Source organism: Cetorhinus maximus, chromosome 1 (genome assembly GCF_964194155.1).
Source record: "Cetorhinus maximus chromosome 1, sCetMax3.hap1.1, whole genome shotgun sequence".
Classification (NCBI taxonomy): domain Eukaryota; kingdom Metazoa; phylum Chordata; class Chondrichthyes; order Lamniformes; family Cetorhinidae; genus Cetorhinus; species Cetorhinus maximus.
Genome location: NC_135879.1, coordinates 207,043,323 through 207,068,619, shown reverse-complemented (window position 1 = coordinate 207,068,619; position 25,297 = coordinate 207,043,323). Strand labels below are relative to the sequence as shown.

The following is a 25,297-nucleotide window of genomic DNA, read 5'->3' as shown; positions in this document are numbered from 1 at the left end:
GTCATATGGAGTAGAATTTTTAAGAACTATTATATATACACACCATACACATACAGTATTAGATATCATGGTAAAAATGGAATGCAAATGGATATTTCTGCCGTTATAATATTTTGTGTATATTATAGTGGAAACCTCCATTTACAGTTATTTTAGGATTCCCATATACTTATCCATAACTGATTGTTAAGATGTCTTGTTCTCCACTTCCTATGTTTTCGTCCTTCCAATTTTCGCCCCTCGTCTCTTAAAGGTCAACTCAGTTCTGGGGCACGGTTTGATGGTCACCGGCTAACTCACTGAAGCGGTGAGCCCAGCTAACAAATTTCAACAGGTCATTTTACCATGTGGGGTGGGGGAGAGGAGGGGCGGTGGGGGGAGGGGGAGAGAGAGCGAGGGAGGTGGGGGGCGGGGGGCAGGAATCGCAGTCAAATCTAACTGCCACCCACAAGGATTTTCCTGCACAATTCACTGACTAGTGATTTGGAATGAGAATCTTGGCTGGCTTTTCCTTCCTCCAGTCTAGAAACACAAAGGCCAATTGTAGCAGCCATACCATCACCTTGGTCGAGGTCAGCTAACTGAGCAAAGACCGCAGATTGAGCCTGGGGTCATTCTTGGTCTCTAGGGTTCAGTTCCACTGAACAGTCCTTTTACCCATTGAGCCATTGAGGTAAGTTTCCACTTACTATCTTATCCACAGAAACAACAGTGCCACCCTCCAAAAGGAACAAACAATTTAGTAACAGTGCCATCATGAATTTTGTACCCCCAAACTATTCATTGTTGTTGGATTCCATACAGCAGCCATGCTGACCACTGCCATAGTATCAAATTTATACTCAAAAAAGCTTTTATGTTGATACCACATTTTAGTTTCCAATATAAACAAATCTTGCTAAAAGGCAGAGGATGTGACCTATTTTCCATCAAATACTATATAACTGCAGGAAAATGACAGGAATTAAAAATCACAGAAAAAAAAACCACAGGCATCGCAATATAGACACGGATTACATCACCAACAGGCCCATTATTCCATCCATTACTCCCATGCAGACCAAGGAATGGCTAAGCAGTCATCACCTAAGTTACCATTAGGACAGTTGCTGGTTTTTGTGAATACTGGATGTAGACGGGCAGCAAAGCTTCACTCTCTCCAGAGAACAAACACTAGCTGACTAGAACACCAACAAAACAAAATAATGTTAAATTGTATTTTTTTTCCTTTTTTTTTTATCAGAAGTACACTTTTCATTATTGCAAGGTTACGATTTCAAATAAATATTTTTTTCAACCTACAAATTGATTTTTTTTTAATTTTATTTTTTTACAGAAGTTCAGGCACAAATGCATTTTCCACAGTGTGGAGAAGATTGCCATTCAGTCTCGAGGCTGTACATTAACAGCTTGCAACATACTGCTCAACATTCTGAATGATATGTTTAGAGTTTGTCCCCCAAGTTGTACTTTGCTTGTTGGGAATGCAGTATTCTCTTTCTCCTCGCTCATTCTCTCTCGTCTGTGATTCATTTTCGTGACTGCTTTTAATGTGTCTCCATTTTACAAAAAAAGGGGATTGGGCAGAGTGTTTACATTGTTGTAAGATAATACAGTTGTCAAGGAAATGGTCTCTCACTTATTTTTGTTGATCTGGCACCATGGGCCTATAAAAAAAAGGGAAAAAAAATGGTTAAACAATGATACATATATTCTACATTTTATTCCTTACTCCATTATGCCTCTCACCTGGGGTGGTGACTCATAACTCTGGTATTTTCCCAATTATCCATTCTTGGTTGTGAGCATTGGCAGACCACATAACTTTGGTGGATATCGTTGCTGAGCATCATCTTATTTTAACTCAATGCTGATACATACACTGATTTTCAAACAAGGGAAGAGGACAGTAAATGGATATCAATCGTAAGAACTGCAGTGGTGATTCCCCCTCCTCCTTAGCTTAAGGCATTAAGGCCAACTGTAACACATCCCAGTTGATAGGCTAGTTTGGAAGAAACCATGGACACCCCCCGCCGCCCCCTCCATGGCTATTTTCACCAGCTTATATACACCATCTCCTTATGTAATGTGTTAATTGTTTAGCTAATTGTTTGTTATGGATCATTTATTCTTAAAATTTTTAGATTCTTCTTCCTTTCTCCCATAACAAGAGATCAGTCCCTAATCTTCTGAAACCAGCAATTCATGGGATTAGACGTAGGGAGCTAAAAACACCAATACACACATAATGAGCCAAAAAGCCTGTTTCTATAATGCTCTACAATTCAAAAGTGAGACAGGAATTCCCAGGAGACAGTTCTTCCATTCCTCATCTCTTGCTTCCTGAGGGTGGTACCTCGCTTCTGCTGTGCAATTTCTCCTCGCCTTGACTAAGGGCTGAATTTTTGCAGAGTCAAGCTCACTCTGGAGACTTTTAACATCAGTGGGTAGAATCCAGATGCGTAAGTCCAACCCCCATTTCCGACAGATCACATTTTTGCCAGCAGGAGAAGGGGTGGGGTGTGAATCTCACAGACAGGAAACCTGAACTCAGCAGAGGCATTTGAAATTAGTGCTGAGTGGGGGTCAGACTTGCACATCTGGATTCCACCCAAAGGTCTCCAGAGTCAGCTCGACTGTGCAAAAATCCAGCCCTTAGTCAAGACGAGGAGAAATTGCACCCTGCCATGATCTGAAGTTTCTAAATTCTCCAGCCCTTTAAGTATGAAAAAAAATGCTGAAGTTGTCAGTTAAGTTTAAAAAAAACACTCTCTGCTGGGCTGCTTTGATTGGCAGGCCATCCAGTGCAGCTTAGAAAGTACCATTACTATCTGTCCCTGCAATTTCAATAGTGTTTTTTGTTTTTTTCAATCACCACATGGCTCCTGGGGTCTGTCCACAGTGGATACTGGGTGAGTGGCTATGAAGGTGACATGGGGTATGAGGAGGCATGAGTTGGCAAGAAGGGTACACAGGGAGTGGGTGAAGAGATGAGGGCTAAAGGGTTTAACAGCTCCTAAAACAATTGGGAGGGAGTCCCAGGGAACTGAGGCAGGCCTTCGAAACAGTCTGCCTCGGCACTTGCCCATCCCCGTGGCAGCCTACGATCTGCTTCTGAGGTGGGCGGGCCCAACTCTATCCCATCCCACCTTCCTAGAGTGAAAACTGAGTGTTTCGGGGCCCATTAAACAGATGCAGGTCTACCAAGTTGGGAAATTTCCCGACTCGAACTACCCACCTCAATAGTGAGAATCCAACATTATCATTCTTGGTGTGAGCGTTGGCAGACTACATAACTTTGGTGGGTATTGTTGCTGAGCCTGATCCTAACTTAACTCAGTGCTGACACATACACTGATTTTCAAACAAGGGAAGAGGACAGGTAAATGGATATCAATCGTAAGAGCTATGGTGGTGATTCCCCTTCCTTAGATTTAAACCTTGCATTGGGACAGATCTGTGCTTTCACTACCAGCCACAACGTGTTATTGCATCACTATTCTGTGAAGCCACCCTTCAGATAAATAAGACAGTAATACTTCAATACAGAATTGACTTCCAATCAACTGCTTTGGGCTGTGTTTTACCACTGCTCCACCGTAACTGTGTATTTTGTATTCTGTTCTACACAGGTGACCAATATGTTCGTCCACAAAAACGAAATAGAGGTGTTAGGTTATAATAATAGATCCATGCTAAGGCTCCAATTGCAATCTTTGGGGCTTTTAATCTTCCTGGCATTGACTGGGATGGCAGGACCTATCTGTATATATAGGTGAGGTTACTAAAATACTTCAAGAAGCTTTTAAAAAAAAAAACAGCAGGTGAGGGAACCCACAAAGGAGAAGATAATATTAGATTTAGTCCTGATTATGGAGGATGAAAGAAAAAAGTTGAAGTGAGGGAGCATTCGCACTTTAGTCATTATAAAGCTGTTAATTTTAAGATTGAAATGAAGGCAGAGCAACTAATCTACATTATTAAGTGAATCCCAAGAGAGCAAATTTTGAGGGCGGGGGGAGATATAGTCAGTTCTGAGCGTTATGAAATGGGAGGAATTACTTCTAGAGAAGGCTTCAGAGGAAATCTTGGAGTGTTTGATCAACATATATTACAGCACCAATCTGGTAAGTTCAACCAACAATGATGCAAAGGAAAATCATGGAAGGCATTAGGGAGAATGAGTGGTTGTGTAAAATTTTGAAGTGTACAGGGGTCAGACAATGTCCCCACATATTTTCTGACAGAAGCAAAAGTTGACAAAATACGAAGTAGGATGTGTATACTGTGTAATCTGTGATAGAAGAGAGAATTTTTAATATATTGTCTAGTATCATCGTTTCACAAAGCAGCTGAAGTTAGCATGATTTCAATTACCTCTTTTCACATTGGGCCCATTTGGTTGGATGTGTCTCCCATATTCGGGTGGACTCCTGCAAGGGAGAGTGGCGGTGGATCTGTTGACACTTTTTCCTCCTCTCTTCTTTTCAGACAAGCTGCTTTAGGATTCAGGTTCCTCTCTTCATGAGAAAGAAAACGTTCAATGTGACCATAATATATTTAGAAAGGAAAAATTTGCAGGGCTATGTGGAAAAAAGCATGGAAGTGGGACTGATTGGATAGATCTTTCAGAGAGCCAGCATAGAAACGATGGGCTAAATGGCCTCCTTCTGTGCTCTACGGTTCTATGATCCGTTCTTTGTGTTAAACAAATGGGGATAGAATTGTGATACACCATTCCTCCAAGGATTTTGCCAAAGTTATGGTGGGAGACCAGGAGAACCCCTGCAAAAACTCTATCTCTCATTCAACCTTTGAAGGTTAATTTGTCTATAATTCAGCAAAGGTTTCAAAGGTGACATAATCTACATGGTTTAAAATCTGTGACTTGAGAAAATTAAACTCATAAGCTAGGCCACTGATTTTCTGTTGCTGAATAAGTCAACTTATATTTTCATTATATGGGGCAGCACGATTTTTAAGTGTTTTGGAGATTGCATTGTGTGATTCCACAGATTTCAGCCACGGTTCAGTTGATCACACTTTCGTCTCTGAGTCTGAAGGTTCAAGATCTACTCCAGCAACTTGAGCACAAAAATTAAGGCTGACATTCCAATACAGTACTGAGGGAGTGCTGCATTATCAGAGGTGTCATCTTATGGATGAGGCCCCATCTCCCCTCTCAAATTGATGAAAAAGATTCCATGGCACTATTTTGAATAAGGGTAGGACTATTATCCCTGGTGTCCTGACCAATATTTATCCCTCAAACAACATCACAAAGCAGATTAACTGGTTATTATATTTTTGTATGTGGGACCTTGTTGCGTGAAAAGTGGCTGCTGTGTTTCTTACACTACAGCATTGACTACACTTCAAAAGTACTTTATTGGTTGTAAAGTACTTTGGGATGTCTTGAGGTTGTGAAAGTCTTTTTCTTTCTTTCATATATAATTAGATCCATTAGTTTATGGTGACAGAATCAATTAAACTCTAAGTAAATTTAGGTAGCTTATAACATTTTCCTTGGTATTTTAGGCATTGTATTCCAGAATTCTGTCCATTTTTCTGTGAAATTTGCAAAGCAGTAGCCTTGCCCTTCACACCTGTGGAGCAAACTATTTGTTCAGTGCCACCAGAGGGAGCACTAGTTATGGAGTTAGTTTGGTTTTAATAAGAGGCAGATTTGCAAAGTAACTATGTTTTCCATGAAGACAGTTACAGTGAAATGGGGAACATATTAAATGTTCTTATCAGAACATCGGACCAAATAAAGCCAAATGAAAAACAAACGTAATTTACATGATAACTTTAAACATACTATTCAGGACTGCAATTGTAAAAGCGATGGTAAATGGTTGTTACTGATTTCATTTAGGTCTGTTTGTTAAAATACAGTGAACTTCATGACAAACACTAAAAGGAATTGTATTGTCTTGATGTGCTTTTTCGTATTTAAATATGTATTTTTTAAGAACATGGGAAAACCTTGGTTGCCTCCCAATATGTAGGCTTGTGTCTCTTTTTGCCTTCACTGGGTGTAGTTGGTGAATGATGCCGGTCTCAGTGAAAGAGAAAAGAAGTTGAAAGACAACTCCTTAAAGGCCATGTAACCACAAGTAAACCAGCAGAAGTGATAACTTTGAGTGGTTTCAATGGTTATCCTACTCCACCTCTATAGGATGCTGAAAAAATTGGGGGATTCTTTGATAAATGTGCATTCAGAAAATGAACATGAAATAAGAATAAGCCATTTGATCAGAAGTTCAGTCTTTTGCATGTGATGTTAAATAGTCTGGCTTCCAAGGTGGAAATAAAAAATTCCATGACACTATTTGAAAAAGAGCAGGGGAGTTGTTCTGGTGTCCAGCACAATAATTAGCCTTCGACCAACATTGTTAAAAAAGATTAGGTCAGCTAACTCACTCCTGTTTGTAGGGCCTTCCTGTGTGCAAATTAGCTGTTGTATCTACCTACGTTACAATAGTGATTGGTACTTGGCTATGAAGTGTTTTGGGACATCTTTGATGCTGTGAAAGGCACTATATAATGCAAGTTCTTTCTTTCAGTTAAACATTTTCTTCCAGTCACAAAATCAGTGGACTTCGCAATAGTGGAGTCTTCAATTATTTCAGACTATACATATCATTATAACCCCTGATGCTACCATTTCCAATCAAATATTCATTTTTTCTAAGTATGCCAACTTTAGCTGTTCTTGCTGCGAAATCTATTCTGCATTTTCATATTTAGTGAACTTGGCAATGAGAAACAAAGTGGTAGGATGAGGAGAGTAGTTGGGCAACAAGATTCAGCTGAACATTTCTGTAACTTTACTGACCTCGGACTTGCTGTTCCAGGCTCAAAATAACAGCAACGGCCTGGTGAAGAATCAAGAGCTTTGTCTGTGGTTTGTCGCTCTTCAGGTGGAGCTGCACCATACGGCCAAGTTCCTTAAATGCTTCATTAATGTCGCGCACGCGCAGACGCTCACGAGCATTGTTTGCCATTCTTCTTTCTCGCTCACGCTCAGCCTTCTGCTCAGGAGAAAGATCTTCATCATCATTATTATTGCTGAGGAACAAGATAAAGAACATTTTGTATAAATAAATAAAATCTGAAATAAAGATAAACATAGTTACATTTAATATATACATTATTAGCACAGACTCCTCCTTTGGGTACCATGCCCTAAGAGGGCGTTGGTGACCATGGACTTCCATTGGATTGGTCCATGATTATGCTTGGCAAAGTACTGCAATGGTTTGCCATTGCCTTCTGCAGTATGGCTGACCAGGAAACTCTCCCGCTTTTCCTGTCTGCCCGCAGGTGTACTGGAAGGGTTTTCAGGCTGATAATCAAACAGTTTGGCCACATTATGAAATCAACACAACAACCTAACATTTTCCTTACTTCACAAATTCAAAAGTAAAATCAATATTGTCAAATTGTTCCAGCTTTAAATTCATTGTATGAAATTTATTGTTTCATGGGATGTGGGCGTTGCTGGCAAGGCCAGCATTTGTTGCGCATCCTGAATTGCCCTTGGTTTACTAGGCCACTTCAGAGGGCAGTTAAGAGTCAATCACAGTGCTGTGCATCTGGAGTCATATGTAGGCCAGATGGGTTTTTACAACAATCGACAATAGTTTTATGGTCACTATTACTTAGGTTAGCTTTTCAATTCCAGATTTAATTATTTGAATTTAAATTTCACCGGCTGCCATGTGGGGATTCGAACCCATGTCCCCAGAGCATTAGCCTAGGCCTCTGGTTACCAGTCCAGTAACATCAGCACTACACTGCCATCTTCCCTAAATATGTGTTGTTTACAAAATTCAGCTTATTTTCAATCTGATTAATAAATTATTTCAAAATAAATGAAAAAACATCAATTAAACTGAAGTTTGCATTTCGCGTTCTGTAGTATACAGATCTCAAATTATCTAATGGGACTAATTAATTCAATCAACTAAACACGTTCTGCTGTTAAATGCAAATTTATTTTTCCTCATTCTTTCAATGCAAGGCCAGCATTTATTGCCCATCCCTAATTGCCCTTGAACTGAATGACTTGCCAAGCCACACAGAGGGCAGTTAAGAGTCAACCACATTGCTGTGGCTCTGAAGTCATATGTTGCCAGACCAGGTAAGGATGGCAGATATCCTTCTCTAAAGGACATTAGTAAACCAGATGGGTTTTTATGACAATCGATGATAGTTTCATGGTCACCATTGCTGAGGCTAGTTTTATATTCCAGATTTATTAATTTAATTTGAATTCCTCCAGTTGCAATGGTGGGATTTGAATCCAGGCCCCAACAGCATTAGCGTGAGCCTCTGGATTACTAGTCCAGTGATATTGCCGCTCCGCTACCATCTCCCCAAAGTTATAGGAAAGGAACAACCCTTCCAAGTTGTGCACTTGCTCCATCATCAGATAAAGGGGGCTGGATACAACAAAGCCAACCCACAGAATTTTACAATACAAGCCGTGCGCTCACTTCACCAAATTCTGGTCAGAAATTGAATGAAGCAATCACTAATTTACTGTTATCTAGATCTAGACCTATTTAATATCTTGATATCCTTCTTGTCCTCATCGCCCTTCTTGTCATCTGTAGTTTTTGAATCCTGTAGATTCTCGTCCGGTTCCTCTTCTGACTTTATCTCTGAACTGACTGATGACACACTCTGTCCTTGGAGGCCGCTGGAGAGAGCTGGAAGGGGAGCAGAAAATGTGATTGGCGTTAGCTGCAGGAAATAATTACTTCCAGCATCATCATTGTAGCACATTTTTTAATAGGTCATCCTTTTATGTCATATTAACAAAAAACCTGATCTGCTTATTTGAAACAGCAATGCTATTGGAGCTTGAAACTTATGCATTTACAACATATTCAAATTAATGTTGGAAATTATGAAGTGCCATGTTGATGGTCAATGATATGTGCACACAAGCTTGTACCCTCAGGAAGGCTTTATTGGCCTTGGAGGGAGCACAGTAAAGTTTCATCAAAATGGCTCAGAAGATTAAATTATGAGGATAGAATTTATAAACTTGGCTTGCTTTGCTTGGCCGGTTGATCTGATCGAGATGTTCAAAATGTTAAAAAGATTTGATAATTCAGGTACAGAGGAGCTATTTCCTATGATTCTTTAAAATTAGAGCTTGGCCATTAAGGAGTGAAACCAGGAAATATTTTCTCATACAAAGTGTAGCTGAAATCTGGAATGCACTCCACCAAAAAGTTGTGGATGCCTGTTCAGTTGGAGCTTTCAAGACCGAGATAGGTTTTTGTTAGGTAATGGAGCTCAAGAGTATGGAACAAAGGTGAGTAAATGGAGTTGAGCTGCAGATCAGTCATGATCATTGAATGGCAGAGCAGACCCAAAGGGCTGAATGGGCTAATACTCTTCCTAATTGGCTACCAGCCAATACATGATTGAGGATGTTCTTTTTTATTTATGCTTTCATGGCGTATGGGCGTTGATGGCTAGGCCAGCATTTATTGCCCATCCCTAATTGCCTTTTGGAAGGGTGGTGGTGAACTGCCTTCTTGAACCGCTGCAGTCCATGTGGTGTAGGTATCCCCACAGTGCTGTTGGGAAGGGAGTTCCAGGATTTTGACCCAGCGACAGTGAAGGAATGGTGACATAGTTCCAAGTCAGGATGGTGTGTGGCTTGGAGGGGAACTTGCAGGCGGTGGTGTTCCGCTGCCCTTGTCCTTCCAGTTGGTAGAGGTCGCGGGTTTGGAAGGTGCTGTCGAAGCAGCCTTGGTGAGTTGCTTCCATGCATCATGGAAATGGTGCACACTGTTGCCACTGTTTCTCGGTGGTGGATGGAGTGAATGTTGAAGGTGGTGGTTGGTGTGCCGATCAAGCTGACTGCTTTGTACTGGATGGTGTGATGTATCTTGAATGTTGTTGGAGCTGTACTCATCCAGGCAAGTGCGGAGTATTCCATCACACTCCTGACTTGTGTCTTGTAGATGGTGGACAGGCTTTGGGGAGTCAGGAGGTAAGTTACTCACACAGAATTCCCAGCCTCTGACTGCTCTTGTAAGCCAGAGTATTTATATGGCTGGTCCAGTTCAGGTTCTGGTCAATGGTAACCTTTAGGGTGTTGATGGATGTTCCTGGGAGACAGGGCGCTTGCATGCTTCAAACTGCTCAGTTTGCAGCCAGAAGTGAAATCAACTCTAAAACAAATGGAACTTTTTCATTGAAGAAGGTTTGCAAACGATTGATTTGAATTAGTGTACTTGGAGATGGAGATGGTTGGCTGATTGAAGAAACATGGCCTTTTAGTCAGCATATCCTCAACTACCAAGGAACATCGCTGCATGTCCTCTCATATTTTGCAGAAAATTATTTGTAATATACAGGGACACTGCAATTCTGAAAAATGTCCTGAAATGTATTCTGAACCATTGCACAATTGAGTATCCATTAAAGAGTAGATAAGGGTCAAAATGAGCTAACACCCTTACCACTGAGTTTTAGGAAACCTCTTGTTTCTCATACTTTAGTTCTATATTGCAATAAACAATTGGACAATGTCTGACTGGAGTGAAGGCAAATGCAACTTTTTTTTTAAAGGGGAAAAAAATCCTGTTCCTAAGCTCTTAATTGCAGCTTCATAGCAAGCTGATTGCATTCTCTAAGGGTCCAGCAATCGTCCCATAATGTAGAAACAATGATTGAATACATTTTAATCTAAACCTCTTAATTTTTCCAGTTAATTTAACTGAGCTTTCCAAACTCAATTTCATGTCAAGAATGGCATGTTACATAATCACTTTCAGCTCAATCTCCCCTACAGTCACATGTAATCTGCAATATTGCTTTGTGCAGTGAAAATAAATCAACACAGACTTAAGTCAAAATGGTAGTGACCTTTCTAGTTTGCAATTGCTACAAAGACTCTTGAAAACAAAATTATGTGTAACATGGAAGGAAAATCTATGTTCTACTCAAAAATATAAAGAGTATTCTAATCAGTAACATGTTTCTGAATGGTTACTGGCTTAGCTTTAGCTCCCAGACCAGCCTAGACCTCTTTTCATATGAGTGGAGCTGCTCTGGAATGCACATGGTTCCTCCCCATCCTTAAAGTCATCAGAGTCTGTCAAGAGGAAGGAGACCAAAAATAGTAGGTTTCCATGGGTGGTAGAAAAGCTGAAGTTTTCTTTTTTAAAGGCAGGGGGTATATTTCATATATCTTTCACATCAGGCTTTGGACTGATGCTTTAAATAGAATGTCCTTCCTCTGAGACTTTCCTTCCTCTTCGGTATGCCGGATTGAAATGGGAGTGTGGAAAGTTTGAAGCGTACAAAACCAGTGGTAATTTGTTAATCAAAGGATTACAACATCTGATACAATCAGTGTTAACATTAAGCAATGTTTAAGATAATTTCCCAATAGATTTATTTACACTTTCACGTAATCACTACCTATTGCAGCTATGGCCTGCCCATGACATATACTTTATGAACGCGTGTTTTATGGAAAATTAACATATTAACTGAAATTATAAATGTTGTGTCATGCCGAGCACACAGGATAATATTACAAATTGATAAAAACTGTACTTTGTTTTAAAACTGGATATAGTTGGGACTTTTATCTTATCTGCCACAGATCACCTCACTTTTGGAACTACAAGTTGGCGAAACTTCTGGAAGTCTCTAACAGTGGAATACAATGATCACAGCCTTGTGGAATGTTGTGCCTGCCATCATCAGGACTCACCCCAAAACAGCAAGGATAATAAAGCCTCAGACATCCTGTCTCCAGAACTGCCAGGTAACAGATGGGAACTCCTGAAACTGATTATGCACAATGAAAAGTTAAGGACTCCTATCTGCCTCCATTATAGGTCAATGGTTTTGACCATGGCAGATGGAAGCTACTTTGTTAATATGAACAAACTATTGATTGCTTCCCATCATGTATTAATGGCCAGTCTTCACATGAACATAACTTATTCAATTCTGAAAGCCTTTCTATCATAAGTCCTGCTTGCTTGCCTTCAACACAACACTGCAGAATGCAGGACTAACATCACTGCAGCAACCTGGCTATAGCATATAGCCTTTTTACCATGCCACAAGGCTTAAAGTTTAAAGCCTCCTCGGTACCTGTTTACAAAAGATCCTAAATTCGCCTGGAAAATCAAACTGGTTCTCTGGCTACAAATATTATCAAGGCTGCCTCTCTCAACATGTGGCACATCTCTATCCCAAAGAAAACTCCACAAAATCGTGTCTTAAGCTACCTAGACTTGCCTGGGTTTTAACTGCCGAATGAAAGAACCCCTCTCACTGGACTCTGAGATTCACGTGAACTGTTAACTATTCTGTTTGGTTTTAATATTTGTAGAAATTAAACTTCTTTCTGATACTGTATCTTTCTTGTGTGTATGGTGTATTTAGTAGAAACAAATGATTTTTCTGGGATAGTGTGTGCGCGAATAAATAAATAATGCTCCTGGTTTAAAAATCCAAGAAAGTCTGCTGCTAGTGACTTTGTAAAAAAACTAATCACACCTAAAAGGGGTTTAGGAAACACACCTCAGCCTTATCAAAATTAAACCGCTCTGATTACAGACAGAAGGTTAGAAGAATTAGGGGGTTCAGTCCATCCCTCTCCCCTGTTCGTAACAGTTGATAGACAACAGCCCCAAGCAATATAAAACAAATAACCTAATTGCTAAATAGTTATAGCTCATAATATAACATTTAGTGTGCATTTTTATCACCTTACTAAAAAGGAGCTATTGCTGCTGGCCTAATATTTTAACTCTGAGCAATTCTTTTCAACACACTATGATTTGTGGATTGGTAATGATCCCCTATATTTAAACTGTTCTGAGGTAATGCTTGAAGCTGCCAGTATTTACCTCTGTATGGGTCTTGGGACTGGTTTATATCAGGAGATGTAGCTGACTGCACTGGAAGCTGTGGAACTGGCACTTGGTTTGACACGATTGGATGGCTGCCTCGGAGCCCAACACCTTCTTCACGATGAGCTCCCACCTAGCATTTGAAACACAAAAACAGACATCATTCATCAGTTGTTGCCACCGAAATTTGATTTACTGAATGGCATTTAACTTCAATCACTTAAAGAAAAGTACAAGCTCCCATACAGACAGCCTAATACTGCCAAAGTCAGGCCTTTGAAGATAGAAGGATTTCTTTAGGTAGCTTGGAAACTTCAGTTGGCAGTTAAAAACTGTTTTGTCCTAATTTACTTCCCTTCTGTGAAGGCACCCGATTACAGTTCTATAGACACCTGGTCCCTACCAAATGACCATTCCTCAAAAGTCAGAAAGTTCATTCAACTGTGGAGACTCATAACAGCTGGGTCCAATAACGTCTTTACCTGATGTTCACGCACTTTTCACTGAAGTAGTGATTAGGAAAAGAAATTGTGGCAAGCGAGTTTGTCCCAATTTCTAGCTCAAAGATATGCTTTGAGAGATCTTTTTGCTGAGATAATTTATCAGTACAAACCAGCAAATAAACCTAGACCTTATATGGTTCAGAACCACACTACTTAGTACATTTATACATTGAGATACCAATGTACATATAATGAATATTTCAAAAATAAAGCATAAAGGCTACAGTTCCTACCAAAATGTCAACTGCTATTGAAAATAACTAAGACTTAACAGATTTAGTGGCCTTCACTGCAAGGAAGGATAATATTGTGTTAAACTGCATTGGAAACTAGCTCTTGCATTGTGTACGGTATAGCTGAATGCTGATCAAGATACGAGTAGATTGATTAGAGGTTTTATACCGGTGTTCTCTTGCAATTTTTAAAAAAAGGTTTGATTTGAAATTGTTGTACTTGAACCGATTAAATCCTTTATTTTTAATACTACTTCAATCTATTAATTCAATACTGGAGCATGCTATAAAAATTATAGTCACATATTGCAAGTGTGACATTTATAATACTTTTAAAGAATTTAAAAGCGATGTGATCTTTTAAGTTATTGAAAAGCATTAGTAAGACTAGAAATAAAAACAGAAAATGCAGGAAATACTCAGCAGGCAGGCAGGCGGCCTCTGTGGCAAGAGAAACAAGAGTAACCTTTTAGGTCTACCATTTCCATTTTCATTGGAAAATCTTTCTCTGTCCTCAGATGCTGCCTGGTCTGCTGAGTATGTCCAGCATTCTTTGTTTTTTTCAAGTTTCCAACGTCCACAGTGTTTTCCTTTATTATTATGACCAGGCCAGGGCAGGCTGTTATGTTGGGTACCTAGGTACAGTCACTGTTATAGCATTTCCTCAGATGTACAATAGGCTTCATTGTCCACACCATCTATCAGTTTGCTGCCTACTGCCAGGTTACATACCCACAAATTACAACAAATATCATTGGTGACATATTGGATTACCCAGTTGTGGTCCCTCTCATTTAAATAACTTGCTCAAACCTGTTCATCTTTTTATCCTTATTTTGTAAGATGATTTTATAACTCCTTTAACTACTGCAATGTATTCAAGAGAAGTGAGTGTTGTTATAAAGCCCATGTCAGCCTGATATTAAAGTATACTTTATTTAAAATGTTATAATGAAATATCCAACTGAGCTGAGCCATGATACTAATCATTGTGACTGTCATGGTAATACCATTTATCTGGATAACCTTAGCTCAGCTAATAATTATGTCACTCTTCGATTAATTCTGCTTCAATTGGCACCAGAGCCATACTTTCATCCGAACTGGGTGGAAATTTCAAGTGCTCAACCCACAGATAATTGCTTTTGCCTTTGAGTTACATATAGTGAGTCACATATCACCTTTTCTTAAAAGATTTCTTAAAAAAATAATATTTTTTAAGGACGTTTTTGAACTTTCCTTCTTCTCCCTTAACAATGCGAGTACATTCCAATTTTATCTTTGAAAAACTCACCGTCCTTCCCTAATGGCTTGTTTAGATAAGAGTTTTACCCTGTAATAGAACTGAGAAGTGTTAACCAGGAGGGCCACTGGTTCGAACCCTAGTCTGTGCTGTTTGCTGCTCTGTGTCCAGGTAATGGTAGAAGCACAACTGGTGCCTTCAATGTGTAGGGCTGGAGAAGAAAGGATAATAACACCAATATTCCTATTTTTATCACAACTGCAGCTCTTGCAGGGAAAATGCATCTGCAGATGTCAACAACAAACAACTATAAAGAGGAAAGAGAGGTAGGGAGGCGGAGAAGTCTAAGGAGGGAATTCTAGGGCTTTGGGCTTGGCAACTGAAATTGGGATGCTCAAGAAATTAGCAGAGTGCAGATAACTCAGAGCAGTCATGCCATCCATGCTCATGTATGCAGAATGGTTGCTGGGGCAGCATACTAGAGGATACTCAGCACACACTGGACCATGTGAAAAAGGAGGGGAAAATCTTGGAGAATGTTAAAAACACTTCAAAAAACACAGAAAATCAAATGTCCACTACTATAAAATTGAGCCATTTTGTAAGCGTATTTTGAAAGAAACAACAATTGTGACAATTATGAAAATACCTATGAGTGTTCTGTCGTTTTATTGCTATGAATAAAAAAAACAAAGGTTGATGTAATGGTAACAAATAATTAAACAATTAAATTGTGTAGGGATTTGTAGCTTAGGCTCAACTTTCTGTGCTGTTTTGACTTTAACAGGTCCAAAGGAAAAGTTTAGAACCATTTTGTCCGCAGTTGGAAATTATATTTCTTATTAGTCTTCAGACACCTGCCTGCCTGTCCTCCTGAAACAAGGAACATTGTGTACTGCAGTGATTAACTGATCCTATGCTATCTTTTAATGTCCTCCCTCAATCAATACCACCAAAACTTAGTTATTCAGTCACTCATTCATTTGCGGCTTGTGGGACCTTGCTGCGAACACACTGGCTGTCATATTTCCTATAAACCAATGAAACAGTGACTTTAGTTCAACAAGTAATCTATTGGCTTTTAAGGGCTTTGGGACATTCGGAGAACATGATGAGGTGCCATACAAATACAAGACTTTTCTTTCAAGGCTCAGTTATTAAAGGTGACGCCAAGTATTTCATTGGCCCTGCTTTACTTTCCTACTCAGCAAAAGTTTTCACCCCCATATTCATCTCTGTAGTTAGCTGCCTTTCAGGTCAGTGACTTGGCAACTAGCCGAGAACGTATCAGAAGTACTGGTGCCCCTGATACCAATGTGACATTTATAAGGGTTGATCGCTAACTCAGCAATGAAAAGTGAAAAACTCAAGTTGAGAAAGAATCTTAGATTAAAAACACCAAGACCAGAAAGAGTTCACTCACTGATGAAACGATGTTTAAAGTAAGACTGGGTTGTTCAAAAAGTTTTTTCATCAAATGGGTTTTGTATTTCCTCTAGGAATAATCTTAGAAAAGCCCAATTCAGTGGGAATTTCCAGCTTTCATGACCATGTTTGTGTTCATGAAACTTAAGAGCAACTAGTTTACAAAGTTCTCAAAGTAACAAGTACAAACGTATCCAACTCATTGCCATCTTTAAGTTGAATGTTTCACGACAGCTTTCAGAGGTGCCCTTGTATTATATTTAGATCTTGACCTTGAAGTCTGCTGAAATGTATGTTTAATATTATAATTCCAGAGAACTCATTCCATCTGCTATCACTTTGAAACTGATTTATCTCTCAGTTGAGAATCGGGAGATTTGTTTTGCTTTGAAGCAAATTCCTAAAAGAAAGGCGATAGGTGAGTTTGAAATATCAAAAAAAAAGGATGGGCTTGTCGGGTCTAATGGAATTTTTCCATTCCAACTATGCATATTCTCTCACTAACCTTACTTTTTTGGACTAAATGATGATAATATATTTTGTAGATGGAGGTACGTATATGATAAATATAGCACAGCCCCTTTTATATACACACAGACGTACATGAGCAAAATTAGGTTGGAAGAGTATAAAATAATAATTTTTTCAGGACGCATTCTAATACAGTCTAATCAAAGTTCCCTCGTGTGAGCAGATTTCACAGTGGAGGCAACATTGTCAAAAAGAGATCTACAACTATCATATGTAATGCTCATCTTTTTTCTCTAGAGGGTGCAATTACACTTCACCATTCACACAAACACACAGCAGAATACAATGCTGCACACTCCGTACATCATTTAGTGACAAACAACATGGCAGAACAGTTCAGCCAGGTAAAACGTCAATTCATCTCCCAGGGTGCCTCTACGGAGGCTACTGATTCACTTCCATCTGTCTTCTATCATGTCCATGAACATAACTGACAATTATCTTAATGCCCATATGCTTAATTGTGGGCTTCACAATTCCCTTGCTACTTACCAACAATCCTGAAGGAATTCAGAACTGGCATCACATTTTCATTTTAGGGAAAAAAAAAATCCTTGCCTGCCATTTTTTTGTAATGCCAGCTAAGCTTTTGACAGCAGCAGCCGTGGCAGCACGTGATCTGGGCCCCCGCTTGCTGCAAATACCACAAAATGTCGAACAGCTTTACTAAAAGGCTTGCTGCGTGCTGGAAGCAATTTTATTAGTTTTCCTCGAATCATTTGCTTCTGAGTTCAGATCCACCTCATCGTTAGTCCAATGATGTGGGGGCAATGAATTTAAACCCACTGCAGACTTGCACTAACTAACACGGAGATGAAGCTGAATTTTGTAAAAACAAAACTCACATGAGAAATGGACTCATTTGCTTACATATTTTACCTTTCATATGAGATAAATCAAGAGTATTGCTCACGGACAAATAAAAGGCTAAGTTAACCAAAACAGAATTTTGACACTCTTCCAGTGCAAAGCACTGAATTTTTATAAGAAGAAAAATAAAATTTACTAAAGAGGCAATAGTCTAAATAATAAGCCATCTTTTTCTTTCAGATACCGTGCATTCAAAGTTTTTTCTATCTTTTCATTTTAACAAGGTTGTCGTTGTGTTAAATTTAGTTAATAAGACTTATCATAATAGCGACTGGTGAATAAAGCAAAGTATTCAAAGAAAGCAAGACTGGCATTTGTATAGTGCTTTTCACAACCACTGGATGTTCCAAAGCAGTTTACAGCCAATGAGGCACTTCAGAAGTGTAGTTACTGTTGTAGCACAGGAAACATGGCCGCCAAATTGCACATAGCAAGCTCCACACACAGCAATGTGATAATAACCAGATAATCTGTTTTATGTGATATTGATTGAGTGACATATATTGGCCAGGACTCTGGGCTCTTGCTCTTCTTCAAAATAGTGCTATGGTATCTTTTATGTCCACCTGATAGGGCAGTTTAACATCTCATCCAAAAGATGGCATACCTCCGATAGTGCAGCATTCCCTCAGTACTGCACTGGTGTGTCAGCCTTGATTTTTGCACTCAAGTCCTGGAGTGGGACTTGAACTTCATGGCTCAGAGACAAGAGTGCTACCAACTGAGTCACTTACTCAACTCAGCCATTAGTTCAATAAGAATGCACTTATATAGTGCCTTTAACACAAGGAAGTATCCCAAAACGCTCTGCAGAGAGAAAAGAAATGATCTAAGGCAACAGATACTAAGTCATGTAATGGGAAAGTTTGGCCGGGGGGGGTAACTGAAAACGTGCTCACAAAAATGCAACAAATCATACTTAAATAGTACATTTAATGCAGTAAAATGTCCCAAGGGGTTTCACCCGAGTGCAGACAGACAAAAATTTACACTAAGCCAAAGGAGGAAACATTAGGACAGCTGGTCAAAAGCTGGATCAAAGATACAGGTTTTAAGGAGTGTCCTAAAGGAAGAGGGAAATTTGGAAAGGTGGGGAAGTTTAGGGAGGGAGTATCAGTGTTTAAGGGATAGATAACTGTAGATACAGGCCCCAAGCCTGGGGTGAAGAAAGTCGGGGATGCACAAGAGACTGAACTGGAGGAATACAGATTTTCGGGAGGGCTTTAGGGATGGAGGAGATTAAAGAGATAAGGAGGGTTGAGGCCACGGAATGAACACAACAACAACAAGTTTCATTTATATTGTGCCTTTAACACATTGAAATGACCCAAAGCACTTCTCAGGGGCATTATCAAATAAATTTGACATCAACCCACATAAGGAGATTTTAGGACAGAAGACCAAAAACTTGCAAGAGCATCATAAAGGATGAAAGAGTGGGGATTAGGAGAGGGAATTCCAGATTCTCTGACTACAACTGAATGGGTAAGAATGGAAGCAGATGAGGGCAGTCCCACTCAGCTGCAAGAGCTGTTGGAGGAGGAGGATGTTGTCATCCATGTCAAAGGCTGCAGATAGTGCAAAAAGGATCAGGAGGGCTAAGTGCACTATAGCCCTTTGTTTAATATCTCCTCTGAAGGACAGTACCCCTGTCATTGCAACACTCTCTATACCGAGGTGCTCTTTTGTTCTTTCTTAGGATGTAGGCATTGCTGACAAGGTTGGTTGCCACCCTTGTGAAGGTGATAGTGGGCCTTCTTCTTGAACTGCTGCAGTCTGTGTGGGGAAGGTATTTCCATTATGCTGTTAAGTAGGGGGTGTGGGAGGCAGTGTTCCAGGATTGACCCAGCACCAATCAAGGAATAGCAATATATGTCCAAGTCAGGATGGTATGTGTTATGCACCTGTTGCCGTATCCTTTGGGATGGTGGAGTTCTAGAATTTTGGAGGTGCTGCCAAAGGATCCTCAGTGAGTTACTGCTGTGCAACCTGCTGATAGTACACACTACCTCCATGATGGCTCAGTGGTGGAGTAGGTGTATATTTAGGTGAGTGGGTGGATATTTGGCAGTGGCGGTCCCCAAAGTTGGGGATGATGTCCGTCAGGCATGGTGAGGCTTCAGAAGACTGAGGAGCCCAATTCTTGATCCACATGTTCTTCCGCAGTGGGGGCACATTGTTGTGCAGGGGACTGGAAATCGCAGCCCCGGGTTGACTTCCTTCTCCTTCCTCTGCCACCACTGTTCCACCTCGCTGTCGAGTCGCTGAGCCTCAAAGTGGCTTGGGCCTTGATGGGCCAGGTGGTGTCATGCCGAGCAATCTGCAGCATTCTCCTCCCAGTCAATGACATTAATGTCTCCACGCTTTAGGGCGGCCATAAGCGTGTCCTTATATTTTTTTCTCTGGCCGCCCTTTGAGCGTTTGCCAATGGAGAGCTGTGAGAAAAGAACCTGCCAAAGGAGGCGGTTTTCGTGCATCCAGACACAATGGTGCGTCCATCAGAGTTGGAGCAGGAGCAGGATTTCAATGCTGGGAGACGCAGCTTCATGGAAGATGCTCGCGTTAGTACGGTGGGCCTCCTATTTTATCCCCAGGGTTCGACGCAAGCACCAGTGATGGAAGTTCTCAGGGATCTTAATGTAGCATCGGTAGGCAGTCCATGTTTCGCTGCAGTAGAGGAGGGTGGTCAATACAACAGCCTTATAAACCAGCACCTTTGTTGACTTGCAAAGGTTCCTGTTGTCAAAGACGTTGGTGCAGTTTGAAGAAGGCAGCGCTGGCACAGTTGACTTGGTGTTGGACTTCCTCATCGATGGTAGTCCCTTGGGAGAGGTGGCTGCCAAGATAAGGGAAATGCTGCACATACTCCAGAGCCACTCCATTAAATGGATGACGTGGGGGATGTTCAACTACCCTGGGGAGGCTGGTGAAGGTGATGTTTAAGGGCAGGCCAAGCGTCTTATACGAGGTGTTAAGAGGTCAAGAGTCCTTTGCATGTCCTGTACAGAGTGAGCCATCACACAGCAGTCATCCATAAACTGAAGGTCGTGGATGTCATGGTGGTGAGTTTTGCTTTTGCCCGGAAGCGACCAAGGTTGAAGAGCTTCCCGTCCAAACAGTACTGAATGCTGACACCAGGTGGTAGGTCATCTCGGATGAGGTGGACGATGACGGTCTGGTAAATGGAGAACAAGGTGGGGGCGATAACATGACTTTGTTTGACCCCGGTCCGGATGTGAAAGGTGTCAATTTCAGATTCTCCGCTCAGGACGGTGGCAGCCATGTTGTCATGCAGGAGGCTCAGGATGGTGACAAACTTCAACGGGCAACCAAAGCATTGGAGGTCAATCCATACAGCCTCAGGGTAGTTATTTAGGCAAGCGGGTCTTGGACGTGGCCGCGTTGTTAGTTTGTGCATCTGTAGCTATCATTACACACCTGGTTTATGGCTTGTTGATGGTGAAAAAGCTTTGGTGAGCCAGAGGGTGAGCCAACAGCAACTGAGAACCCAGCCTCTTCCCTGCTCTTGTTCCCACCATATTTACTCACGCTTAGCCCCAAAAAGATTTGCCAAGAATTTTCTTGGGACTTCTCCAGCTTTACCAGCGTAACTTTGTTTGGGGTTTGGCAGATGTTGAGTTTATACATTGATGCAGCGTTTCTGCTGAAATTATGCAAGTGGAAAAGGAGAAGCTCCAAAGAAATTCCCAGCATTTGAATTTTTATTACAATGGCCGGTTCCAAATGGTAAGTAATTGTAGTTTAAGCCGTTGGCTGTAACATCACCAACTATTTTTGTTGGGGTGACTGTGCACCTTAGAAAAATAGGATGCTGAAGATAGGTCAATGCTGTAGCAGGAGCAATTCAACATTAATTTGGAAAACAAAAGAACAGATTCAGGAATACCTATGATGTCAATTATATTTAGCAACTTCAACAATAAGTAAAAACTGTTTTGTGATCCATACAAAATGGGCTAGATTTTATGCTCCCCTACTGGCAGGTTCGAAGGCAGAGCACACAAAATCCAGCTGCTGGCCTTCCCACCACTGACCCACCCCGCCTGGACGCATCTGAAATTTCATGGGGGCGGGGTGGCATCGGGCATTGGGTTTACTGAAGCCTTAATTAATGGCCATTTACAGATCTCAACTCGTGGCCACCATATTTTACCCACGGGGGGTGGGAAATCGCCTCTGCGGGCACCCAAGCTCATTGCATTGGAGGTACCCACCTAAAAAAATCACTGTAGCCCTCCTTCCTGGCTTCTCAAACCAGGTCCTTCAAGTCCTCGCCAAGACCCCCAACCCCGAACTTACCTGGGCTCCTCGGCATGGTGGGATAATCAATAATCCCAGCAATGTCCACTGCTTACAGATGGCACTGCTGGGACTACAGATCTGCTGACCACCCGACTGGTCTGCATCTCTTGAAGATGGGACTTCCTCCTGAGATAGGAGCAGAAGTTTCACCTTATGCTGTTCTCAACATTAAACTGCTGCAGGGCGGCTATTGGGGTCGTGGGTTTTTTAGCCAGGGAGGATGGATACCACGACGTCCTGTAATATCCAGCCCAATATTCCAGTTGGAGCCACTTTAAATGTATTACTTTTTTTAACCCCTCCTTTTGGTTCCATCTGTCCAAGCAATACAGCCTGCTTCACAGCAAAAGTTAGGCAACCAGGCCATTGAAACTTCAAAGTTCACAGTTCAGAAGAATGCAATATGGTTCACCCTGTCTGTCAATGCTATTCTTAATCTAGCTAGAAATTGATCAAAAGGATACTTGTCCTCTGACTTTTTCTCCTTCCCTCTCTGTGCACTGCTCAGTGGCACATGTGAAATCAAGTGCTTAACATTTATTGAATCACCAGCATGAATTATGGCATGATGTGTTTGCAGTAACTCATCGCTGAGCACCATGCAAATAACCCTACTCTGAGCCATTTTGCTAAGTTATTTTCACTTCCTGTTTAGATCCTTGTGTTACTTGCAGATGCAAATAGTGGCTAGGGACTTGTTATAAGAAGTCTGTCAATGTCATTTGTGAACTAGTTAGTGTATGAGAGTATCACAAGTTGATTTGCCCCTTAAACTTTCTTTCTAACACCTGTGCCTTTGTTTAGTGCCAATCCTAGACCAGTCTCACTGGGACCAGGCCTCACCTTGTGGAAAATTTTGGAGAGAGGAAGGAGAGGAGACAAAAACTGTGAACCTCCACTCCCTAATAGAAAGTACAGTACAGCAACACTTCGAACTACCTATACATGCACACACACATATACAGAAAAAACACGATTATTCCAACGTATTGGGTATTAATTCCTTTAAGTAACAATGAGATTAAAATAATAACTTGAAAATAATTAACACTTTATTCCCAGTTCTGTGAGCTAAATGTTATTGTGGGTAGGCATATGTTTACTAAAAGCCTTCTGAAGTCTTGTCACATTAAGCAAAGTAAACTTATTCCTGATATTACTTATAATTTACCGTTTACTAACCCTTCACTCATTGAAACCCACATGCAACCAAGAATTTTCTGGATAGTTGCAATGGATAATTACAGTTCGCCAGACTAAGGCAAAGAGCAGATTCTGCCATGCTTTGCTGCACTCAGACAGCACACTGAACTACAGGAGGAAACACTAGTTCGGCCTGGAGAGAAACAATCCTCCCCTCAACTGGATACTGAGTTATTTATTTTTAATTGATAATCTGATTAGGTCAGTCATCTTTGTGGATGGTGATGGGGGAGGTGGGGAGGTGGTTGGGGGGGGCGGGGGGCGGCGGTGCGGTGTGCATGATTGGAAGGGGAAAGTAATATCAGAAGGCCAAGCTGCCTTGGTACAAGGCCAGAAACTCATTTTGTAACAAACTATGCAGCTGGACTGTGGTTGAATCATGGACTTGTGCAGCGCAGAAGGAAACTATTCCTCATAGGAGGCCGCCTGAGTGTTTTCCTGAAAATACTTTCTTATCAAGAATGTGTCCACCTCCCTTTTGAAAAGTTGTTACTAAATCTGCTTCCACCAGCCTTTCGGATAGGTATTTCCAGGTCATAACAAACCATTTCATAAAAAGGTTTCTCAGCTCCCTTCTGATTCTCTTGCTAACTACCATTAATCTGTGTCCTCTGGTTACTGACTTTTCTACCTGTGGAAACAGTTTCCCCTTCTTTACTCTACCAACACCCTATGGACAGAATTCTCAACACGGCATGCGGGTGCACGCCCGACACACTCGAGTGTGACGTAGCGCGCGTTGACGCTGGGTGAGCATTGCCGACAATTAAGAGGCCTATTCAGGCCATTAATCAATTAATTCACCGCTACTTTTCGCTGCCCATCCAACTTCATGAATTGTGGCGGGCGAATCAGCTAGGCGGCCTTTGGATTTTTGAGGAAACCTCATCCAAGGGCGGGATGAGGTTTCTGAAAATAACTTAAAAAAAATAAAAATGTTTGGGCACAAGTTTTATCATCAACATGTTTAGGCCACTGCTTATGCGTGGAAATTTTTTCCGGGATTTTGAAATTTTTATTTAAGGGTTTAAAATTCTTCAGCTCCCTGAGGCCGCTCTCTGCCTTCAGGAAGCTTTCATTCCGCCCTCCCCTAAGCCTGCACAGACTTCAGCGCTCACCGTCCTGCTGCCCCCACCCCAGCAGCGCTGAACCTTTCAGCGCGCCTTTCACGTTGGCTGGCCGTTAATTGGCCAGCCAATGTGAAATCATGGTCGGGGGCCGATTGCGGGTGGCGGGCCGTTTCCCAGCTGCTCCCGGGCTCGCCCGCCGCACCCGCCCAACGACCGGAAAATCTTGCCCTATATAATTTTGAACCCCTTGAGCAAGTCACCCCTTAGCCTTCTCTGCTCCAAGGAGAGAAATCCAGTTTTGTTAATCTCCCCATTGGCACTTTGTCTACATGTCCTAACATGATTTCAATTCTATTTGTTATCAAGATTCGGATTAACCGAGCAACATCGTACTCCTGTGCAAGCAACAAAATACAAGGGTCCCATAGAGGGGAAATTAATCAAACCAATAGTTTGATAAATGATTCAGGGGTTAACACCAGCAGTTGAAAATGCTTTATTAACTTAGTTAATGAAGCCAACTGAACATGGCTAGAGCGACATGATCTTAAGTTATACAGGTCTGCTTCATAAGCGGAAAGAAAACCAATTAGAACCTACAGTAAGAGACAATTGCTGTGGATTTTTCACAGAAATATGGGCTAAGAACAGTCAACTAAGTATTAATACTTGGTTTTATGGACTGCAAGCTTGATTCTCCAAAACCTTCTGGAGCTTCCAATCTTAGCTGTGTCACTGTCGGGAGGTCAGGATAAAAGTCAGGTGTTTCAGCACGTACAAGAAGGTAAGAGTTATTTTAAGTCACACTTTCACATTGCTAATCGCCAACTAGGAATGATATTGGAGGAGGTCACTAACACTCAGGGGGCTGCAGCTGATGATAGCCCAGGCAGGCAAAGCAAAAACTGAAGGAGCTTATAATCCCACAAGGGTGGTGTGAGCAAAGATTGAGTTTTGGTTGTGATGCATCCTGCATATTTTGGAC

At 41.2% G+C, this 25,297-nt stretch overlaps 1 protein-coding gene across 13 annotated transcripts in view; it reads right to left on the bottom strand.

Moving 5' to 3' along the window:
- Positions 1-1,305: 1,305 nt before the first annotated feature.
- The window catches only part of tcf4 (transcription factor 4), a 578,439-nt gene continuing 554,447 nt past the window's right edge, over positions 1,306-25,297 (bottom strand). For all 13 annotated transcript variants that reach the window (XM_078552205.1, XM_078552262.1, XM_078552187.1 and 10 more), the window contains 5 exons: positions 12,909-13,044; positions 8,573-8,723; positions 6,845-7,077; positions 4,381-4,523; positions 1,306-1,667 (listed from right to left, as the gene is read on the bottom strand). In XM_078552205.1, coding sequence (XP_078408331.1) covers positions 4,387-4,523; positions 6,845-7,077; positions 8,573-8,723; positions 12,909-13,044 — 657 coding nt within the window. In that variant the 3' untranslated portion in view covers positions 1,306-1,667; positions 4,381-4,386. The remainder of the gene's footprint in view (positions 1,668-4,380; positions 4,524-6,844; positions 7,078-8,572; positions 8,724-12,908; positions 13,045-25,297) is intronic.